Here is a 22,618-nt window from a genome sequence, read left to right on the forward strand (position 1 = left end):
GTTGTTGTGGTTACAGTAAATAGTTTGAATTGATTTAGAACAGTGACTAAATTGTTGACTGGGACTATGCTTGAGGTATCACAGCATATACAGACTCCTGCTAGTGTCAGTATAAGAATTAATTACAGACAATTAAAATGAAAATAGCTAAGTAATCCCAACTCCCATGAGACTCAGAGAACACAGTACAGTCCCCTCCTACATCTTCAGGATGTTGAGGACACAGACGCATGAAACCCAACAGGCGCACAAGCATAAGCGCACGGACGCTGCTTTTCCTCCGCTCCATGTTGATGAATGCAGCCGCTCTTCTCACTGGCGCACGGATGCTCCACTTGTGCATGTGAAGTTTTTTCCCCGCTCTGGGCGAGAAGAAAAAGTCTGTCCACACGCATTCTCATTGAAATGCATTGGATATAGGACGACCAGACTTCCCGCAGTGGTTGTGTTTGTCGAGAAGAAAAGCAAGTTTGCAACGCTTTTTTGGTGGGTTCGATGTGTGAGACTGCCTATTCCCAGTTGCTATGGTGTTTGATTAAACAAATTAAGTTTGGTGCTCCGCTGTATGGGAGGCTACATGTGTTGCTATAACATCAAACCATTCAGCACTACATATTTGGTTAATCAAGCTTTGCTCCATGCTTACACATACTAGCTTGTCCTTTCTAGGCCTAATGGTAAACTTGTTTTATGTCCTCTCATGGCTTCAGCCTAGGAGGACTGCTGGCCCATGAAACAAGTTAATAGTGCCGTCGTTTGTTCAGCTGTTTGTCTGTTTGCCATTTGTCTTCAGGTTTTTGTCCATGGTCTGTAATGCCAAAGAGACAAAAGTCTCTCAATTCAAACAAGTTGCTGGTTTCCTGAATGCCACATAGTACCAGGGGAATTAGAAGTGTCCACTGTGCTCATTTGTTTTGACCCTTTAGCTGATGTGATAAGCTACATTATATTGCATACTTAAATAATCATGTCACATACAGTAAGTACACAGTAAAATATTCAGTGTTCATTTCATTTAAATTCAATAAATGTTAGGGTTCATTTGGTTCCATTTCTATGCTCTTCAAAGTTAAATGAACACTAAGGATTATTTACTGTGTATGAATTCCTTATTAGTGTAATGTTACTTCCAGTGGTGTCTCCCAAAAGAAGCCACTTAAATCATCAAACAAAATTAGAACCTAAGACCCAATCTTATTCTTGCCATCCATATGTTTACCGTATGTGAACTGCATATTTGCATTAGATGTGGTAACTGATCATCACGTTTCATTTCAGAATGCTGCTGTAACGAGCCAGGATCTGATCAGTAGAAAGATCAAAGAGTACAACACCATCATGAGGTATGCAGCACTCTACATTGCCCCCTGGAGTTCATCTACAATACTGTTCTTCTATATCTATGTTGTTGTTTTTAACCCTGTTAAACCCTAATGTCCCTATTCTGGTGTGAACATTAGGCGAAAATAGCCAAACTACAAACACTGTGAGCTTGTAGATCAGCTATTTTCGGCAAAGAGATTTGGTGTAGAGAGAAAAAAGGAGTGGGCCTAGTATAGACCTGTGGTTGACTCCTGTCAATGATGTACAGTACATTTTTCTGTAGGGGTGTTAATCTAACCTTGGATTTTTCTTTTTGTGTGTGCAATTTGTGTGTTTGGGGTTTGTCCCAGTGTACCAAGCAGCAGGTCAGAACCATCCCCCAAAAGCTCCCGTCAGTCACTCAGCATCAAGCACCCCTTCCGGGGAGGCAAGAGCCACAGTCCCCATTCACCCAAAGCTGGAGAGGAGAGGAGGGCTCTGAAAGGTAAGGATTCTAGTTTTGTTCACGGTTCGTTATTTCTTCATTGAAACGTAGCTGTGCGAAAGAAAGACTAGAGGTACAATAGGTTTGCGTCACATCTCGAGCCTTTTGAGTTGATTGAGATCAGTGTGCTTTAAAATTTGGTCTGTTTTGTGTGTGTGTGTGTGTGTGTGTGTCTTGTGTGTCTCATATCAGATGATTCTAGTCCGCCTCGGGATAGAGCTCCCTGGAGAAAAGGCATTACAGGCATCATGAGGAAACCATTTGAAAAGAAGCCTCCTGCAGGGGTCACATTTGGGGTGCGACTGGATGACTGCCCACCTGCACAGTGTAATAGAGTAAGTCTGTCTGTGAGGGGTGTATTTCAGTGTAGGTTATGTAAACCAGTGATTCTCAAACATTTCCATGAGGACCCCAAAATTTATATTTATTTAGCCACAGATCCCCACTTAAAGATTTTGTGCCAGGGACCCGCCTAGCATTTGTGTTGTTTTCAAGATTTCAAGATTACACATTTTCACAATCTTTCAAGATTTTTCAAAAACAAATTAAAAGCAGATAAACAATCTCACTGTGTGCTTTTAGATCAGATTTTTGAATAGTTTATGTAAGGGTTAAAGTTTAACTAATTCTAATGCTATATTAACTCATTTTGTTGCGGATCCCCCTCAAGGACCCCTGGGTTTTGAGAACCACTGATGTAAACGGCATGTTGCCTGGAGATGTGTGTCCAAAGTTTGTGTTTAGGGCCGTGCAAAAAGTTAAAAAGGTACATGGTGAAAGATAATTCTTGGTAACCCTTGCCCTGCCCACGTGTGCCATGCAGTTTGTGCCCTTGATCGTGGAGGTGTGCTGTAAAGTGGTGGAGGAAAGAGGTCTGGAGTACACGGGGATCTACAGGGTTCCGGGGAACAACGCTGCCATTTCCAGCATGCAGGAGGAGCTGAACAGCAAGGGCATGGCTGACATTGACGTCCAGGAAGATGTGAGTGACACACGCGCAGTCTTTTTTTTTTACTTATCACCTATGACATGCCCAAAATAGGAATTGATTATTATTCGATTGTTATGAAAAAATGTTCAATTACCGGTATTGTTTATAGTTGACTAAATTGATTAGTTTGATTAACTGGTGCACCCCTACAGGCATGCTTTAGCAGTACCACAATCCAAAATATTTTTGACTCATTGTGCTGTTGGCTCTTTGTTGACATAATGTTTACTCGCTTTTTATCTAACCACAGAAATGGCGGGACCTCAACGTCATCAGCAGTTTACTCAAATCCTTTTTCCGGAAACTTCCAGAACCTCTTTTTACAAATGGTAAGGCCTTGTAAAGTATTTGAAAAGGATGGCTACAGCCGCTCAGTCAAGCAGCCAGGTTTCTTCTATGATTTCATCCATTTTGAGTCCCTCTGAATAATATTTCACTTGCCTCACTATTCACCAGAAAAGTACGGAGATTTCATTGAGGCCAGTAGAACAGAAGAATCAGTCGAGAGATTAAAAGAGCTGAAGAGACTGGTGAGCAAATTCTTTTTTTGTGAGAACAATTACTTAAATTGTGACCAGTTGGAAACTGAAGCTTAAAGTTAAATGTATTTTCTTTGAAAAGAAGTAAATTAAGTATATCTTCAACCACTTAAGCCCTATTTTAATAATTTCTTCTGTGAAATTGTGAGACGTCTTTTAATGTTTTGAAGATATTTCACCTATAATGACATGCCTAAAATAGGGATACCAGGGTTTATGTTGTTAATGTCTCTCCTGTTTTGTTTTTCAGATCCATGAATTGCCTGATCATCATTACGAAACTCTCAAGTTCCTTTCTGGTCACCTCAAGTTGGTTGCTGAATACTGTGAGAAGAACAAGGTATTACCACAGTCTAACAACTTCCATTAGTGTTGTTTTTCGTTACATAAGCCCATGATCGCCTGTTTTGTTGGGGTGCAACGTCTCCTGCCTAATGTGTGGCTAATGTGTTTAAACCTATCATGCCCTTGTGGATAATTTAAGTAAATGTAATTGAGCCAAACCTGATTGCCTTCAGATGGAGCCTCGCAACCTGGCCATTGTGTTCGGACCTACCCTGGTGAGAACCTCTGAGGACAACATGACAAACATGGTCAACCACATGCCAGACCAGTGCAAGATAGTAGAGAACCTCATTCAGCAGTGTGACTGGTTCTTCACAGACGATGGTGACGAAGACCCTATCGTACGTTAATGTTTTTTTTTTTCATTTATTTCCCTTCCAGACATTTAACACCTTGCTTATTTAACTTAAAACCACAACTTATGTTTTTTTCCGGGGTCTGCAAGGAAATCTCAGGGTCATTGATGCAACTTCTCTCCTGCGCTCCATTGCTTTGTTTTGTTTTCTTGCCTCGCCCTAACTTGACTGTGGTGTTCTTCTCTGTCTGTCATACCAGACCTTAGTAGAGCAGGAGAGCACAGTGCAGTCTCAGCCTGTGCCCAACATCGACCACCTGCTCTCCAACATCGGACGAACCACGGCCTCGCCAGGCGAAGTCTCAGGTAACTCACCAGTAGTTCTCCCTCACCTGCAGTGTTCCTGCATTAGCACAGTGAACATATCATACGCCTCAGAGATAGGTGCTCTACTTGTACATTTGAAGAGAAACATTTTAGATGTGCGTTAAGAATGTGCTTTTGTTAGTATGAAGAATAGTTCTTCCTATGTCTTATGGCTAAGCAATTAAAGTGTTTGTGCTTCTGTTAAAGCAGCTGCTTTTTTCAATAGTTTTCCAATGAATACATTATGTTGTGGTTTCCCCATTGGAAAATTGTTGGGAAAAAAATGACCTGGCATTATGTTGAACCTCTTATTTTGATTAAACGTCCATTTTGTTTTGTGTTGAGTCTTTATTATTTTTTCACTCTAGACATGAAATTGTCTTCCACTTTTTTTTCTTTTTTTTTTCTTTTTCGTTTACACCTTTTCTTTGAAATCTTTTATTTTTTTCCCTCCCTTTGCTCAAGTCACCCCTTTCTTTTCCCTCCCCGTGCTTTACTCTACGTTGAGGTGACGACTCCTTTTCTTTCAGTTCTTTTTCGTCCCCCTCCTCCTGCCCCTCTCACATAAACCTGGCATGTTCTTTCCCCAAAACCAATAACAAACAAAAACAACAACTAACAAACAAAAGGAAGAGTGGAAGTTGTAACCCTTCTGACCTGTGCCGTTCTGTGTGTAGTGTGTTGTTTTTCTCCTATGTACTATACCTGTCCAGCACTCACACATTACCCTAATCTTAACACAGGCCAAGTGGGCGGCGTCTATCACTCGGTGATGTCACTGATGGACTCTGTTATATCAGTGGTGGACAGCTGGGACTGTAGGAAGAAGGACGAGTGTTGTTCCCAATGTAGCTGCCTAGTCTGCAGAAACCCGCAACTCTTGTAAATTGGGTTGGAAAAGGAGAAAAAAAAGACGAAAAAAAAAAAGTAAAACAAAAGAAAGAGAAGTCGATGTTTGTCACTTTTTTGTTCCTGTGGTGTGCACGTCTCATATAAAAAAAAAAGAACAAACACGAAAATACCCTAAAAGTGAAGGGGATACAGAGCGACGCTGCTGTACTTCTCTCTGAAAGCCCTTCTGCTGTCTCTCGTTGTCTCTTAAGCTGATCGCAAGGACAAGTAGCATGGTAGGGTCAACCTCAGGTTCTCTTATCGGTCATGTGGCATAATCTGTCATGGTGTCTGAGGGGGGGGCCGTAGTGGCGGGACTGAGCTGGCTGTTCTCCAGTACACGTGCACTCACGCACGCAACACGTGTGCACACATACACACATGCCAGACCGATTTAATAGTTGGTGGATTAGCGTAGTCGACGCACATTTGCGGTTAAAATGATTTTTACATGGCATTTATTTATTGCCTTTGGCAGCCACTGGTTGTTTCAGTCGCCCCCCTTTTCTGTGCATCTGTCTGATTTTGATGTTTGTGACGTCCTAATGCCAAGACCCCCCCCTCTGTCTTCATTCAGCACAACAACATCAGTACCGAACACTGCAGCCTACTGTCACCTCCCATTGTTACATAACACCCATCATTTTACATGTCAAACACCCTGCCCTCCGTCCTTCAAATCATGACACAACTAAGGTACACACATACTAAACTTATGGCCTACTTGTATTTGTTAGTTGCAGTAGGCGTGGATTTCACTTTCACAGGCCGAATTGTCAAACGGCACTACAGGTATCAACCTGTTTGAGTAGACAATCTGTCCACAACACTATGACTTGCCTGCACCAGGCATTGGCCAGCACACACACATTCATTACACACATAAACACGTGTTCACCTCAGGTACCACTGAGCGTGTTTATCCAGTAGGCCTCGTCAACCCCCTCTCCTATGTGACGTCTTTTGAGTTGGGAAAGAATGCCTGTTGGCTGGCTGGTGGCTGTGTGTGATGCTCTGTGACTGGCGTGACGTTTGTCCTGTGACGTGCTGTCCTTCATGCGGTTCCATGAGCATGAGCTGCTTGGTGTCTTGGTCATCCGGTCGGATCATACCTCCTTCTCACCTCCCTCTCTTCATGTCATCTTCTGGGCCTCCTCCCGCTGCCGCCTCCGCTCTTCACCTCAGAACACTGCACTTCTGTTGTTTGCTCCTCTTTGCTCCAACTCTCCCATGAGCTGAAAATGTGCCGACCGTGTTCACACAGCCGCTCTCATTGTGTCTCCTCTGTCCGTTCCACTCTCAACAAGCTCTTCATCCACTGTCTCTCTCCCTTCTTCTTCTATCTTTATTGATCACTTTTTTCCTGCAGGTCATTGATGTTATTGACTGTTGTCATTAACTTTTCTTTTCCTTTCACACAGATTCAGCATGTAGTGACTCCTCCAAATCAAAGGTAAGTCTATGAGTACATTTTTTGGTACCACTGCCAACCGAGTTGGACAGGGTTTTATGTTTCACCCTGTTCGTCTGTTTGAAAAATTATTTGAGAATGGATCAGCTGGATTTTCGATTAACTTGGTGGGAATAGTAACCAAGACCATGTTTAACTTTTGGGGCTCAAAGGTAAAAGTCACAATCAAGGTCAAAGATTGTGGCGCTCGGGTGGTGAAGTGGTAAAGTCCCTGCCCACCACCACGGAGGTTGTGGGTTCGAATCCACCGTGGTGCATCCGGCTTTGTCGAGAGTCTACACGAACACAATTGGCCAGTGTTTGGGGGAGGGAAGCCGGGCGGGGAGGGAGATAATGGTCATTGCACGTATTCCTACGGGCTGGGGCGCCACCTGTCAGTGTTCTGTTGGGCGTGAAGAGTAGGACGAAGGCTCTACGTCCTCCCGGTGGGGGTTCCTCACTGGCAGGTGAGTCAGTAGGATACGACAGCAGTGACAACACAGAAATGGGTGTGGGGAGGAATCAATTGGCATAACGACTAAATTGGGTAGAAAAGGGTGAAGGTACTGAGCGAAATCGTTGTGTGTAGTTTTGCTTTAAAAAGATTAGCCACTCACTCTCCTGTGGATGTTTCAGTGTCTCTTATTGCTGTGTTTTGTGTTGTACCTCAGCAGGGCCTGTGGGGGTCTGGGAAGGATCAGTGTAGCAAAGAGATGCTGCGCTCCTCCTTCTTCGTCAGCCGCAAGCGCAAAAAGCCCAAGGACAAGGTTCACCCTAGCAGCTCTGATGACGACCTGGACGCTGTGTTCTCAAAGAAGGAGCTCCCTGACGAGCAGCAGCAGCCTCCCTGGTCCCCCGACAGCCAGACCGAGGAGGACGGGGAGACGGATGAGACGAGTGAGAAAGAGAAGCGTGGCAACAGCTCTGAGGAACAGCTCGGCAAAGCCCACGGGAAAGAGTGGCGCGCCAGTAGCCTGATGTCTCCTCCCTCCCCGTCTCCCAAGCGTACCTCCCCCACCCTCCGCGCCGCCTCCCCGTACACGTCGCCGTCCCACTCCCCAAGCCTCACTTGCCGCACGCCAGTGGCACACCAGTCTTCGTTGTCAGACCCGCCTTCTAACTATGACGACACTGTGTCTGACCTCGGCACCATGAACAGCACCAGCTCTCAGGCCTCTGTGCCCAGGATGAGGCACGGCAGGACGCTGGCTCTGGGACCAGAGGTGGGCCCCAGCACGTTGGGAGCAGAGGTCTGCTCCATCACCTCCGACTACTCCACCACGTCCTCCATGACGTTCCTCACTGGCGCTGAGCTGAGCACCCTCAGTCCAGAGGTGCGGTCTGTGGCCGAGAGCAGGGGCGGTGACGATGCGGATGACGAGCGCAGCGAGCTCATAAGTGAGGGGAGAGCGATGGAGACTGACAGCGAGAGCGATCTGTCGGTGTACGTCGGAGGGAAAGAGGCTCGACCCATAGAGGAGAGCCGGCAGGAGAGCATTCGGCCTCTCCCCTCCCACAGACTGATTGAATGTGACACCCTCTCCAGAAAGAAAGCCGCGGCGCGCCAGAAGACTGACAGCGAGTCTTCGCTGGATGGAGTGCGGAGCGACAAGGAATCAAACAGGCTGTCTGTCGCTTTAGGTTCGGCCAACGTTCGTTCTACCGGCAGCCTCAGTTCGTCATCACGTAGTGAGTCTGAGAAGGCAGAGCCTGCTTGGAGGCTTAAGATCACAGACCGTCTGAAGTGCCGTCTGCGGACGTCCGTGGACGACATGTTTGGCGTGGGCACCCAGAGGAGCCGGTCGCCAGAGGGCCGCAGTAAGAAGAAGAACATCCGACGGAGGCACACCATGGGCGGCCAGAGGGATTTTGCCGAGCTGTCAGTGCTGGGAGATTGGCAGCAGCCATGTGGCGTGGGCTCGTCGGCCGTGGACCGGCTGAAGCCCAAGTGCAGTTCCCAGGACTTCTCCATCAGGGACTGGATCGCCCGTGAGCGCCATCGCACCAGCAACCCAGAGTTCAGCCTAGACCTCTCTGACAACCAGGGAGCGCTGTGCCAGGCGTCTCATTCCTCCTCGGAGCCACTGTCGCCTTGTCCAGCTGAGCTGTGGAACGGAGACGCTCCCCAAAGTAAAAACCTGAGCCTGTCGGCCACTGCTCATCCACACAAACTCTCTGGTGCCCAGGTGGTGCACTCAAGGTTCTATCAATACCTGTGAAGCAACTGTGTCTTTGTTCGGGTCCTCTCCTCTGTCTGTGAGGTTTGTTCGTATTTGGGAGACTGTCACTAAAATGTTTTGTCTTGGATGTGAGTGATGTCAGTGAATGAGCATGTTGTACAGAAGGTGTTGTTTCTCAGTGTGTTTGTCGTGAGTCAATAACCAGGTGTGTGTGTGCGTACGTGTACTTGTGAAATGACAGTTAACTGCACATGGGGATTGTTCAGGTGACACTTATGAGGCATGGAACAAACCATTGTTAAACAATTTATTTTTATTTTTATTTTTTTAATGACAAATGACTTTGGGACTAGTTGGCAAGAGGGGTTGAGTTCCTAATGGGAATTAAATTCTCCTGATTGAATTCCCAGTTATGCTGAAGACAGAGAGGACCTATTGCTCACGGCAAACTGAGCATGTGAAAGTAATGTCTAAAGAAAGTCTGAATGGCGATGCTAAAGATTATGAACAGGTTAGCTAAGTGGCTTTAAAGGGTATACTGACATCAGTAGGAATAGCAGGAAGTAGTTGAATAAAGAACAGATTTTAGTATTGCAGAGGAACTATTTTTGTGTAACGATGAGGGTGATGTGAGTCCTTAACCAAATGAAGAATGTACAAAATATGCTTGATGTAATACTGACTAAAAGCTTTAGTTGCTTGTGTTTTCATTTCTAAAAAGAAAAAAAATGTACATATGCCCCTTCTCTCTGTACTTGAAGTGTTTTAATTTTTTGTTTCGGTACAGCCTGTGTTAGGACTGCCATACAAGCTGTGTGCTGTCAAGGGGCCTTTCCTAAGGTACATTGTGAGACAGAGACTGTGTGGACTTATGCAAATAGAGAGATACTGTTTTAATTCATCCCTTTTCAGTGACAAAGAGCAGTGAACAACATCTAAACGATGCAATATTTTCCACTGTGCAACAATCGATGCACTTCTGGTTACATGCATCTGTCAGTTACTAGTGTAAGATTGCAAAAAAACGAAAGGAGAAAAAAGAATAGAAGAATATGAATAATCAAATCAAAAAACATGTTTCTTCGCAATAGGAAGTGCCTCACAATGAACTGCAAGGGTGCCATGTCGTCTTTGTTGAGATACGTGGAGATGTTACTGTGAATGAGACTTATTGTTGACTTCACCCAAGTCATTCTACAGGTTATCTTATCAAATGCCGAGCTTCCATTCCTTAGGCATTCCACTCTGGTCTTAACATGTTTTATACTTTCACCTTTTTTGTTGTTGCTTTTTTTTTTTTTTCTTCATTTTAACAGAACTTGAATTTTAAATATTTCTTGTAAAATAAGTAACTTAAATGTGTATATACATGCCATGTTTTAGCTGCTTTTTATCTTTTTGTTTCCATCAAACTTCGGGATTAATTCTAAGTACAGTATTGTGAGATGGCACTCATGAAGCCTAGGTGGGTGGGTGTCGTGGGCAGGTGGTAGGTACTACTTCTCAAGGGAGAGAAGCCCCTGCATTTGAGCAGATTTCATTGAGCTGGACCATTTGTACCAATGTTGTGTCCTCTCTGAGAGTGAGAGAGGGGGGCACAGACTCCTAAAACACTGGAAATAAATCTTGTCAATGGCAGATTTCCATGTTTTGATTGTTTTATTTAACACATCACCTTTACACTGTGGCTCCGCAGGAGGCTAGCCGTCTATAAGAGGGTCGGTCTGTGTGTGTTGCTAATCTCTCATACCTATGGACCAATCCGTGCCATATTTCTTGTGCGCACTACCAGTATGCTAACTTCGTATGTCCACTAATTATTTCACATACACAAATGTTACACACATACACAAATGTTTAATGGGGCACTGATCAGGCTGACACCTTGCCCAAATTTGGAGGCATACGTCATTGAAACGTCATTGACAGCTGATTGTTCCAACTGGACAATGCAATACCCAGACTTTACACAAGAGGGCGCAATGAACTCAAGAGTGTTGTCTTTAAGTGCAGTGCAGTTAGTGCACCCATTGGAATGGGTATTTTTTTAGATGGATGTTTTGAAGGTTTGCAACGAAAAAAAAGTATTGAACACCCACATACATTTCAAAATGCTTTATATACAATTTGCGCACAACAATAAACAATATATTTATACATTTGTACATCAGTTGACTATAGAAACCTTCACTGACAATACGAACATAACTGACATGGGGACAGCCAACCCATTTAACACACAGTTCAAATGAACTATTTTGACAAAATAATTAAACATATTTAACTCACCAATATGCCAAGTTGTAAAGTAAAACTCAATTGCCTTTATTTTATACCAACTGGTACATTCTTAAGGTTTGTATTTCTTATCACAATATCATTCCTCAAGGACACAAAATATTTTCTAATCACACTGACTCAAATCTTAACCTTTTATTTTATTAATCACTGTTCTCTTGAAGAAGAAAAAATCCTATCCTATCCATTGCGAATGTAAGGGAAATAAAATAATGGTCAGCATTTTATGTTTAAGAAAAAAGTCCTGTCTATTTACTCAATTCCATTGAAATGTGGGTCCCTAACAGACATTTTACCCACGGTAAGGCACAGTAACTCTTAACATCAGAGCTCAATTCCAAAATGACAGGAGAGGAAAATAAATAATATTGTACAATGCATTTTCAAAAGAGGTCTTCGTTTGGAACAACACAAATAAAAATTGTGCCGTCTATTTTGGAAGGACACCATGGACTGATGTAGCCATCACTCCACTTACAGCCACAGTACTACTTAAGACATACTAAACATCACAGAGAAATTCAGAGAAACAAGTACCGGTACTCATAATCCTGGACACCATAATTAGAAGGACGTTTGGTAGGCGATCAGCCTCTCAAAAGTTCAATCTAAACAGAACCAATCTGATGACGCGCTTCACACAGGATGGTTTGCGCTCTACGAATGCGTAGTTTGGAGATGATCTGTAATGAGCATGTTGATCCTCTATGTGGCTCCTCCTTCAACACTTAAGTTCATTTAGTCCAAAAGCAAGGTAGAAGAAGAAAATACTTGTTCATGTTTGAGAGTCAACTAAAGTCAATAACGTGACATGTGAGCAGGTGTGTCCGGGCTCCTATAATGAGGTGGGGGATGGAGGATGTGGGCACATGCAGGTACTGCGCTCTAGAGCACAGCGCAAATCATATGGCAGCAGGTGGGAGAAGGTGATGAGAAAGATCTGTTGCATATTGTGCTGTAGTTGGATGGGTTGGATGGATGGGTTTAACCGTCGTCCTCACTGTCATCGTCCGGCTCCTCTATTATCAGTATTTCCGGCAGCCGGAAACACTCCTCAAAGTAATTGACCAAGGACTGGCTTAGATGCTGCTGTGTTCCGTCGCTGTGCAGGAAGTGTCCCTCGTCTGGGTAGATCTACAGAAAAACACCCACCGCATAACACTTACTATGAACCTAAGGCTATGCGCTGAATCTGTGCTCTTTCCATTATTGTAGCAATTGTAATGATGAGCACTGGAGTTAATCTAGAGATGTAATTGCCGTTTCCATTTTTCCAAATGAATGCTGAGAACTTGACAATTGAAACTCACCTGCAGACTATAGTTGGCCTTCTGGCTAATTATATGGTTGATGAATTTGGCTGTGTGCTGGAAGTGAACCATTTCTGTGATGGAAGAGAAGACAAAGATAGCTGTAAAATGCACTCATTAATTATCGTTTGATTGATTTTAGCATCCTGACAACAAGACACAGTATCTATTGATGAAAGTTACCGTCTGCGGTCGGGTGGATTATGAGGTACTGTTTATCCATAAGAAGACCAGCTCTGTTTGCCAAATTGGCCATCTGAGGGAAAAGGGAAGGTAGAATCGTTCAACACATTGTCATATTGTTTGTTTGTGTGTGTGAGTGTGTACGTGCGTGCGTGCGTGGCAGATTTAAGGCTGCAATCCAAAACTATCGTGTTCTACCCAGTATTTGAACCTGGCTGTCCCACATGAAAGACACATTTCTACCACTCTTCCAATAAGACACCCCGCTTGGTCTGGGGAGATATTGTGAGTTTCAGGCAGTACTAGTTGCCAGCCAGTAGGTGTCCTACCTGACACCAGGGTCGAAATTTCTCAATGGAAGAGTAGCTTTTCCATGCACCACTTCCAACCACTGCAGATGTGCTACTTATATAGTATTGACATACTCTACCATACAGATTGGATCATTAAAATAAGTTGAGGATTGCTGCTATGACAGGGAAGAGGTTAACAATTTCCATAGACCTTTGATAAGAAAACCAAAGTGCAGAAGGTGTACCTGATATACTCTGTTGTCTGTCTTTGGAGAGCCGAGGTAACGTTCTGAGAACGCCGAGGCTGAGATTTGGAGAAAAAAGGACAACAAAGACAAAAGCCTGATTTATAATCCACTGCCTGTCAATCGCCGAAAATAGCCGATCTACAACCTCATAACTTGTCACAATACTATGTGCTGTGAGGTTGTCGATTGGCTATTTTCAGAGCGTAACTTAGTATACATTTAGAAATTAAGCATAGCTTTGACTGTATGTTTGTCATTTGGTATGTGATATGGACCTTGAGTCTGCAATAAAGATCGAAATTGAATCACCAAACGTCCAAAGGACCAGGGAAATTTAAAGGCTTCTATAGTTGTAATTAAAAACAACATTACCATAGAGCTCGAAATCTGTGATGGGGGAAACTGCTGCTCCACATTTAAGTTGGGTAAACTCCTCGGAATTTAGCAGCATGGTGGCCAAATATCCACCATACACCTAAAGAAAGAAAGACATCAGAGCGGTAAGGTCTTAATGAATTACCAGTAGCACTTGAGTGCAGTATAAAAATGGAACCCAACGCCTCGTTGCTTGACACTAAAACCGATAAAAACTACGTTCTCCAGCTCTCCTTACCTTTCCATACACTCCCATTCGATTTTTATCGATGTAAGGTTCTTTGGATATGAGTCTGAAATGAGAGAGAGAGAAAAAAAAAAGAATGAAACCTGACAGACAGTCTACGGGCACAATCATTTGGATTACCATATGGATAAGTATAGATAGTCTGGAGCCGCAGCTCTGTTTTAAATGCACATTTACAGTTTTTTATATTTTCACCTAGCCATCTTAATAAAGGCTTTTAAATGTTTTGCCAGAAGAGAACCTTGGATCGTTTCTTTTGTTGAACTTTTGTGTTCTTCGCCAAAGGGCATACACAATTTGACGCCCCTGCAAAATGCACATAGCGCATGTGCCAATGCTGAATGGCCATAATTCTGCTTGTCTGACCTCAGTGCCTCCAGCTGGTCTCTCTCCTCTAGCTTCCCTAGCTTCCTCCTGACCCTGTGAAGGAGGTTGGTGCCCTGGAAGCCACTGCCATGGCCATCGAAGCGGACAACAATGGTGCTGAAACTGCTGACCAGCACTGTGGCCCAGTCCACCTGGAACTGCTCGGTCACCATCTGTCCACCAGGTGTGCCATCCCTGACAAAGGCAAGGGAGGGTCAAAATCACCTTGAGACTCTCGACATAATGGTTTGCAAATCCGCAATGTTACGATATCGTAACGTCACAAAATTGATCCCTATGGGTCCATTTTATGTTGTGCTGTGCAGTGTGCATACTTACACTAGTAGTAGTAAGGGATAAATGGATGAATCTATGAATGCTGCTGGCTTCAGAATCTGCATGGTCAGCACTGTGACAAAAGACATTAAGGTTAATGAACAGATTGACTGGCTATGATGTCATCAGGGTGGCATGTGTATACACTGGATGAAATGTATTTTCTATGGGTGCATGGGTACATACTGTAGTCGTCTATGGTGATCGTCTCATATTCTATTTTTGGCATCTGCATGTTGAAGAACGTGTTGTTCACACGATCATTTGCCTCGATGTCGATTACTTCTGCAGTGAACAAAGAACAGAAGCATCAGTGGACTCTTCATCAGTGGGGCAATTCTCCCCCATTTTCTCCCAATTTAGTAATATGCCAATTCCCGAACTCCCCACACACTTGTGTAGTCTTGTCACTGCTGACCCCTACTGGTTGGTCCTATGGATGGTACTGAAACCACATGGAATCAGCAGCCACTTCTTTTCAGTCGGCCAGTGAGCAGCATCACCAGGAGGATGTAGTGAATGTGGAGGAACATGTCTCATACAGTGGAGGAGCATCACCCGGAGGACGTAGTGAATGTGGAGGAACATGTCTCATACAGTGAGGAGCATCACCGGGAGGACATAGTGACTGGGGAGGAACATGTCTCATAGTTCAACATCCCTACTGACAGACACCCTTAACCAACCTGTCGGAGTGGCTGGTGCTGTGACAAAGACTTCCCTCCCCACCCGGCTTCCCTCCTGTGAACACGACCAAAATGTGCTCATATGGACACCTGGTCAAGCTAGAGGCCCCGTGGAGGGTTCAAACCCTTAGTCTACAAGTGGTGGGCAGGAACTTTACGCCTGCGCCACCCGAGCGGCCCTCATCAGTGGACTCTTGTTTCCACTGAGTGACGTATCTCTCTGTGAACACATGGAGGTCCTATTCATTTCTGATTAAATGAGTACCCCTCTGTTTGCATGGTTAAAGCAATACTTCACCACCAAAATGACTGTTTCTTCTATCAATTACTCACCCTTTGTGTTGCATTCCTTCACAGTAAATAAAGAAGTAAAAAATTACTCGGATTACTTGGACTCTTCATTCACCGTGAAGGAATGTGACACAAACAAAAAATCTCCTTGAATTCAAGGCTTCATGGTGTGAGTAATTGATAGGAAAAAAAAGTCATGTGGGAGGTGAAACATTCCTTCGTTTCCTCTGGAACTCACTCTGTTTGTCCTTGGTGCTATAGACAGCCACACTAGGTACATCTGGACCTAAACAGAACAACACAGGAGAAAAAAATATGTTAGATTGTTACATTTTCTAATACCCACTAATGAAAGCCTCAAATGCCCACAATAACACTGCTAAACTACTACTGACCTCGCCACCTCTTCCAAGTAAATAAACCTTGGACACAAACCTCTCTCTTATCTTCATTTTCAAAACAGCCCTCTCAGCTACGATTCCACTTCCTTCCCCATGGGAAGCAGATGCATGCCAGCTTATTATTCCTTATGGACCTGCTCTCTGAAGATCTAATTAATGAAGAAAGCCAGCAGCCCTTTTACCTCTATGGAGTGAGCCCTCTAGACAAATCAGCTCCCATACCAACCCTGACACTGTGGCCCAGTGTTCCAGCCAACGGGGGAGATAACAATGATGAAGTGTCTTATAGGAAATGAGAACAAGACTAGTCTCTTTTCAGAGCCTCACCCCTACCAATAAGGAAAGTAGAGGACACTTCTAAAGAACACCCATGGGCCCTGTGCCAGCTGCCCAGTAGTCACTGTTGGGCAGTTGGCATGCGGTTTTGACAGTACATCTATAGCTCTGGCCGATTAGAGGGAGCCAACAATGGTTTGAGATGAACTGACGCTGTCCAATTCAATGTAAGCACTCACCCTGACATGACAGCTCTAATTTCATTTAATCTGCTTACAAAACATGGCTACCTGTCCTGAAAAAGAATCACACTTTGTATACCTAAGACCGATGACATTCACTGCTGTACCTACAGTACAGTATATAATAGTGTGAATATATTTAATAAGCACATTGCCCTAAGAGGACGTCTAAGGTTGAGGATGCTGAGGATGAGGACACTCACCTTTACAGTTTAATAAAAAGTACTTCATCTCGTGGCTGAAGGAGCCGTCCACATAGCCACACTTGAATTCACAAGACAAGCAGCGGCGGTTGAATGGCGGAATTGTGTCAGCGCTGCAAGAGGTGACAATGCATCTACAATTAACAACGCATCGCAAAGCTATTTTCGACAAAGAGATTTGGTGTGTAGTAGAGGGAAAAAAGGAGGGGACCAAGTGTAGAGCCTTTTCTGGACCAGGGCCCACATGAAAATCTCAAAAGTATTTGCGTGTTCGGATGCTGCATTAGCTCTTTACTTTAAAAGGAGGGAAGACCACCAGGAGAGATCATGAATGGGGTCCTACCTGTACAGGTGTCGTCGTTTTGGGTCATCCTCTGTGCTCAGAAAGTATCTAGGAAAACAATAGCATCAGTCAACCATTCATTTCAAATTCAAAATCCTGTTACAGACCCTTAAGCGTCCATTTGTTCTTAAATTCTTTAAAGTTAAGTTAACACTTCAGACTTTGCTGTGTAGTCATAAATGTAGACCCTGTAGATCCAGGCACTATGGAATATTCTGTTCTATTCATAACTCTGCCAAAACACAGACACACTTCTGGTGTCAGAGACATAATCCTAAAAAAATAAAGAAATATATGGTAGATACATAATGCTTGTTTATGATTAGACCGTTTTTTTTGGTTTCCTTTTTAACTCAAGAACCACAAAACTTTATCAGAGGATTTATTGAGACTGAAAAATAAACTTTCAGGGTAAAGTACATTGAACTGGTTATGAAAACAAGCATGCAAGTACGTATGTAAAATAGACCTCGATCATCCGTGCCTTTTCCAATAGTTCACAAACTTTTTAATAAAGTCTTTGTCATAGTTAAAAGTTTTTGAACAGTGTGTAAATGATGACACCCTCGCACACGCACCGTGCGCACGCAAACACACATAAAGCATGTGCACACTAACATACACTACGTCAGCAGTTGTCTGACAACCTATCGTCCAATTGGGCAATGGGATCTAGGGTAAAACTCCAGTAGATTCAATGTGTGATCAAGTTTGGTATACATTGAAGTTTAGAGAAATTGTACAAACGCCTGAACTCCAAATAACGAATAGTCCTTTTTCATGGCAACCATATTGACATTAAAAAGTAAGATAATGTCCTTCATCCTTCACGGGTGTTACCATGATACTAATTAAGACTCTATTCCATTAAGTGTACCAGAGCCTTTGCAGTGAGCCAACATGCTCAATACCAGCACCCAACCTGACCCTGACTTTATTTGACCTGAATGGAACACAACCTTAATTAGTCATTGGTAACACCTGTGAAGGAAGTAACATTACCCTTCTATTTCAAGATTTCAGATTGTAACCTGAAGTAGCCTACTACATCCAGATTTGCACACTCCGGTACAGTAGGTGGCGATATGCAAGAAGCCATGTTACTGACAGTGGCACATGTAACACTACCTGTAACCTAGTGTTACCATGTCTCATTCTAATGTTTACTTTTCTATAAGAATATTGAGAGTCTATTAAAAAAAACTCTGATTGAAGGACTGCCCTTCCAAGTGCCAAAACTAAACAGGTTAGTCTAAATGACAATTTCTTCAATATATTTGTGAAATGATTCGTTTAATGTCTAAATTCTTTAGAATGCTAAATGATCACACAGGTAATCACTGAAACTGATGCAGGTTATTGATTCCTTACATTTGTGCCTAGTTATTGACCAGTAATGTTATACTATATGCATCCTCGGTGTAGTAGCTTAAACATAAATGTGATTCCAAATATATACAGTGGTGTGGTCGAGTCTTACATGAGGTTCCTGTGTTGATTGTAGGCCAAGATGCTGGTGACGTCCCAGTCTCCAGACGTCAGAGACTGAAGTATGTCTATACTGGAGTTGGGCTGGCACAGAACAACATAACATTCAATGCTTTGGACCTCAGATCAGATTGATTTAACTGTGCTGCACTGTAGAACTGCTGCCTACTGTACCTTTGAAGTAGACATTGATATGTGGAAGAACTTTCCTCTGCCACCCTGGGGGATGGCTCTGGTGAGAAAGAACTTATATCCATCTTGGGAGAACAGCGGCGCTTCATTCTAGAGAGGAAAGAAGAAAGAAGTAAGTGTTAGAATGCTGTGCATGTGTCTGTCTAAACATGTGTGCTCCATTATGCCTCATCTACCCATCTACAAGCTCCGACTACTTTCTTGGTCCTATACACTTTTAGCACACACGGTCTGGTTCCGTCCAGAACAAGCGCACCAATAGTGTTTTCATCTTTTACCTGTCTATGCAGCCAGCTCTCGCTCTCATCTTCATGTTTCTGAAAATACAAGGAATTCTTTGCATTAAAAACTGAATCAGAATCAGTTTAAGTATAAGTTGGTGCACATAACATAAAAGTACCAATTGTGACGTTGAACGTTGGAAGAATCTTGGGTTGTATAGCTATCTCAGCATATACAGTACTGTACATGCATGCATGTCCAAAATGATCATCTTTATCTGTTGCTCCCTGACTGAGGAACGTGGAACGGTGTCTCCTTCCATTCTATTTTCACTTTAATTGTATGCCCAAACAGATCTCAAAATATTTTTTTTCCACAAACAAATGATTCTTCCAATAAATAAAAACAAGGCACTTAATTTAGGGAAAGTGTTGTTATATAACCCTTTGAATTTGAAAGATCTCTAGCACCACAGAAATCCAGGACGTTTTATTTTACATTGGCAAAACCCGCAAAACTTGTTTGTGTTTTCTATTTACACTAGAAGTGTGATTTTGAGACCTGTTTAGCATCAAATGACACAGTGTAGTTCCTCAGTAAACTAGGATCACAGGTAAACCTATCCAATGAGAGTGAAGAGAAGAGGAAATATTTCTGCTTCCTATTCCCTGAGAATATTTACTTTAGCTTTTTATGTAAAGAAAGGATCGCACCCAGAACGATCTGTTTACTTAATTTAATTGTTCATTAAATGCCACAGAATGTTTTCAGCCATCCAGCCTTCACCAGTGTGTACTTTAGCTATACATCCCAACGTTCTACCAAAGTACCAATCACTTTAAATGAACATTAACTCCTTATCTAAGGAGACTGTGTCAACACAGGCCCTCCTCTGTTGATTGACATGGTAGTTGTGGTTTTACATTGCTGCTGCAGTAGTGGAAGAATTACTCTTATGTATTATTTTATTTATTTATTTTTTGCTTAACCTCTTGAACCCTATACTTCTTTGTTAGCTTGTAGAGCTGCTATTTTTTGCAGAATGTTCACCTATCATGCCCAGAAAAGGGATGATAGCGGTTAATTTGGTAAAGTAAAAGGAGTGATACCACAATACAATACTCAGAAGTAAAAGTCATGTACAAAAGTATTGGCATCAAAATACACAGTACCAAAATTAAACATAATCATTATGCATAATTAATTCACCATAATTGTATTCATCACTTTAATGTTGCAGCATGTGGGACTGATTGTAATTACTTTATCTACTGCTGGGTGGCTTAATCTAATTTAGAAATTAATGTATTTTTTGTATTAACAAGTAACAAGTAAGCAAATAGTAACTAAAATTGTAAAATAATTGTAATGGAGTAAAAGGTACAATATTTGCCTCTGAGATGTAGTGGCGTAGAAGTATCACAAAGTGGAAATGTACTTAATATAAGCACTTTCCTTGAGTAAATGTATTTAGTTACTTTCCACCACATGTACATCTCACCTTTATGCAAACCCCAGTTGTGGCCTCACACAACGTCATGATGGAGTTGTTCTGTGCTCTGTTCAGCCAGTTGACGGCCAGCTTGGTGCTGGAGGCCCATTTTACCATGGTGATATAATATTCCCTCCTGGAAACGACAAGACCATATCACAACCACTGACAAGTTCTGTTGGCCCTTTAATCCATCAAGACCGGGAACGCATCTGTGTCATTTTAAGATCTCTTTGGCTATTTAAGCTCATAGCACGGCACGAGCGAACTCCGATCTGTGCTTCTGGGGGTCCAACATATTTTAAGATCGGGGTCCGCGGCCAAATACATATCATTTTGGGGGTCCTTGACATGGAAAAGTTGGAGCACCACTGACATAGCAACATACTGTTAGGATGTATTTGGCCGGGGACCCCCATCTCAAAATGTTTTGTTCCAGGGACCCCCAGAACCAAAGATTTGAGTTACAAATGTTCGCTTTAAAAATATATATATTAAAAGTTTAGCAAAAATGTTAAAGATTTTGCAAAAATAGCAGATCTACAAGCTCATAGCGCGGCACTCGGTGCCGCGCTATGAGCTTGTAGATCTGCTATTTTTTTAATAGCCAAAGACATCTTAAAATGACGTTCCCGGATCGAATGGGATAAAGGAAGCGCCGCGGGGCCATGCTGCTCATTAATTCATCCACGGTGTGATACCATCATCACGCTGCCACTCACCCTATTCTCGGGTCATCAGGTTTCTTCATCACCACGGTGTGCAGGGGACCGTTCAGACTCACCACTGACAGGTGTACCACAGGGTTCTCCTCGCCGGGCTGCAGGGGGGCAAAAAGGAAACGGATCACAGGTCACAACATCTGATGTCGGGTTCAAGATGGATCAGAAGTGCCAAGCCTAAGGTATGCTCCGTCGGCACGACAGCGTTGTGCGCCAAAAAATAGCAGACCTACAAGTTTGTAGGTTGGCTAAAATAGCAGGCCTAGAAGTTTATAGGTTGGCTATTTCGGCACATGACACGGCCATGCAACTAACTATGAAACGTGCCTTACACTAAGGTCTTCAATGCTAAACAACCTATCAGGCATGTAACTATTCACTGAACTCACAATATGATTTCAATCACGATACTAGGTTCAGGATACGATTCTTCATGATTTTTTAAACACAAAATTATTTTCTAGACAAATGACCGATTTCTTTTTTTTTTTACAATACTGTGTTTTCTCTTATCCTCTTTTCAATGCAGTAGCAAATGACTGAAAACTATTTTAATCAATTCTCTTCCTGCATTTTGTCCTCTCTTTTTATGCGCCCTCTGCTGTTTGCATTGCATTAAATCGATTTAAATTGTCACCAGATTGAATCGATTTACGATAAATCGTTACATGCCTACAAACTATACAGTATATAAAAGAGGATGTCAAATTTATTGACAATAAACTGTTGGTGTTATTGTGGACTTGATCGTGGACCTGCCTTGGGGTAGTGATACTCCTGGCCTGTGGGATACGGGGAGCCTGTGAAGATTGGGAGCTCCATCTTGGGCACCAGAGTGTCATTGATGGTTGCGTAAGCAAGCCAGAGGCCATCTGGGGACCACCAGTGGGCTATGTGGGTCTGTAGAATTTCAGCTGTAAAGAAATTCAAAAAAAGATCCAGCACTGTCATTTATTAGGGATTAAAGAAAAACAAATCTCAAGACTGAAAAGTTTTGTTATGCAGAGGCATTGTTTTGTTATTTTACTGTTATACACAGGCCTGGAATTTCATCATTTTAGGGGCAAGGCCACTTGGCCTTTGATGTTGTCCATTGTTTGAGGGCACAAAGGCCAAATGCCAGGGCAGGAAGGCCATCAAATAAAACATGATTTTAGTCCATTGAAAGACATTGAAATTAAGGGTTAAGGATGATTTTAAATTTAATATGTAGACTATCTGCAGTGAAATAAATAAATAATGGTATTTACAATCTGATCCATGCTCAGCCCTGCACCAATCAAAGTTACTGGATTGGTTTAAAGATGGGGACTCAGGGGAGTTAAGAATCTCATATCTCTCATATCTCAACAAATGACACTGGTGTCTACATATTGACCAGAAAGAGACACTGGTGTCTACATATTGACCAGAAAGAGACACTGGTGTCTACATATTGACCAGAAATAGACACTGCTGTCTACATATTGACCAGAAATAGACACTGGTGTCTACATATTTACCAGAAATAGACACTGGTGTCTACAATCTCTACATGACA

At 42.9% G+C, this 22,618-nt stretch overlaps 2 protein-coding genes across 4 annotated transcripts in view; one reads left to right on the forward strand and one right to left on the reverse strand.

Annotated features, from left to right (window-relative positions):
* arhgap21b (Rho GTPase activating protein 21b) overlaps window positions 1–10,502 on the forward strand; it is a 45,105-nt gene extending 34,603 nt beyond the window's left edge. For 2 of the 3 annotated variants that reach the window (XM_084058238.1, XM_084058240.1), the window contains 11 exons: window positions 1,279–1,343; window positions 1,674–1,807; window positions 2,000–2,142; window positions 2,631–2,789; window positions 3,049–3,127; window positions 3,255–3,328; window positions 3,588–3,677; window positions 3,856–4,023; window positions 4,238–4,343; window positions 6,656–6,687; window positions 7,356–10,502. In XM_084058238.1, coding sequence (XP_083914364.1) covers window positions 1,279–1,343; window positions 1,674–1,807; window positions 2,000–2,142; window positions 2,631–2,789; window positions 3,049–3,127; window positions 3,255–3,328; window positions 3,588–3,677; window positions 3,856–4,023; window positions 4,238–4,343; window positions 6,656–6,687; window positions 7,356–8,903 — 2,598 coding nt within the window. In that variant the 3' untranslated portion in view covers window positions 8,904–10,502. The remainder of the gene's footprint in view (window positions 1–1,278; window positions 1,344–1,673; window positions 1,808–1,999; window positions 2,143–2,630; window positions 2,790–3,048; window positions 3,128–3,254; window positions 3,329–3,587; window positions 3,678–3,855; window positions 4,024–4,237; window positions 4,344–6,655; window positions 6,688–7,355) is intronic. The other variant, XM_084058239.1, reaches the window with a different exon arrangement.
* Window positions 10,503–12,146: 1,644 nt separating this feature from the next.
* LOC311045037 (A-type potassium channel modulatory protein DPP6-like) overlaps window positions 12,147–22,618 on the reverse strand; it is a gene marked incomplete at both ends in the record, with an annotated part of 72,664 nt that continues 62,192 nt past the window's right edge. The window contains 18 exons of the mRNA XM_084056848.1: window positions 12,147–12,296; window positions 12,473–12,546; window positions 12,656–12,728; window positions 13,194–13,252; window positions 13,569–13,671; window positions 13,810–13,864; window positions 14,185–14,379; window positions 14,524–14,593; window positions 14,707–14,805; window positions 15,736–15,783; window positions 16,620–16,732; window positions 16,963–17,010; window positions 18,443–18,534; window positions 18,625–18,732; window positions 18,921–18,959; window positions 20,366–20,492; window positions 21,079–21,176; window positions 21,838–21,992. Of these exons, the coding sequence (XP_083912974.1) occupies window positions 12,147–12,296; window positions 12,473–12,546; window positions 12,656–12,728; window positions 13,194–13,252; window positions 13,569–13,671; window positions 13,810–13,864; window positions 14,185–14,379; window positions 14,524–14,593; window positions 14,707–14,805; window positions 15,736–15,783; window positions 16,620–16,732; window positions 16,963–17,010; window positions 18,443–18,534; window positions 18,625–18,732; window positions 18,921–18,959; window positions 20,366–20,492; window positions 21,079–21,176; window positions 21,838–21,992 (1,706 nt within the window). The remainder of the gene's footprint in view (window positions 12,297–12,472; window positions 12,547–12,655; window positions 12,729–13,193; window positions 13,253–13,568; window positions 13,672–13,809; window positions 13,865–14,184; window positions 14,380–14,523; window positions 14,594–14,706; window positions 14,806–15,735; window positions 15,784–16,619; window positions 16,733–16,962; window positions 17,011–18,442; window positions 18,535–18,624; window positions 18,733–18,920; window positions 18,960–20,365; window positions 20,493–21,078; window positions 21,177–21,837; window positions 21,993–22,618) is intronic.

Source organism: Gymnoscopelus microlampas (assembly GCF_963454915.1).
Source record: "Gymnoscopelus microlampas genome assembly, chromosome: 5".
NCBI classification, from domain to species: Eukaryota; Metazoa; Chordata; class Actinopteri; order Myctophiformes; family Myctophidae; genus Gymnoscopelus; species Gymnoscopelus microlampas.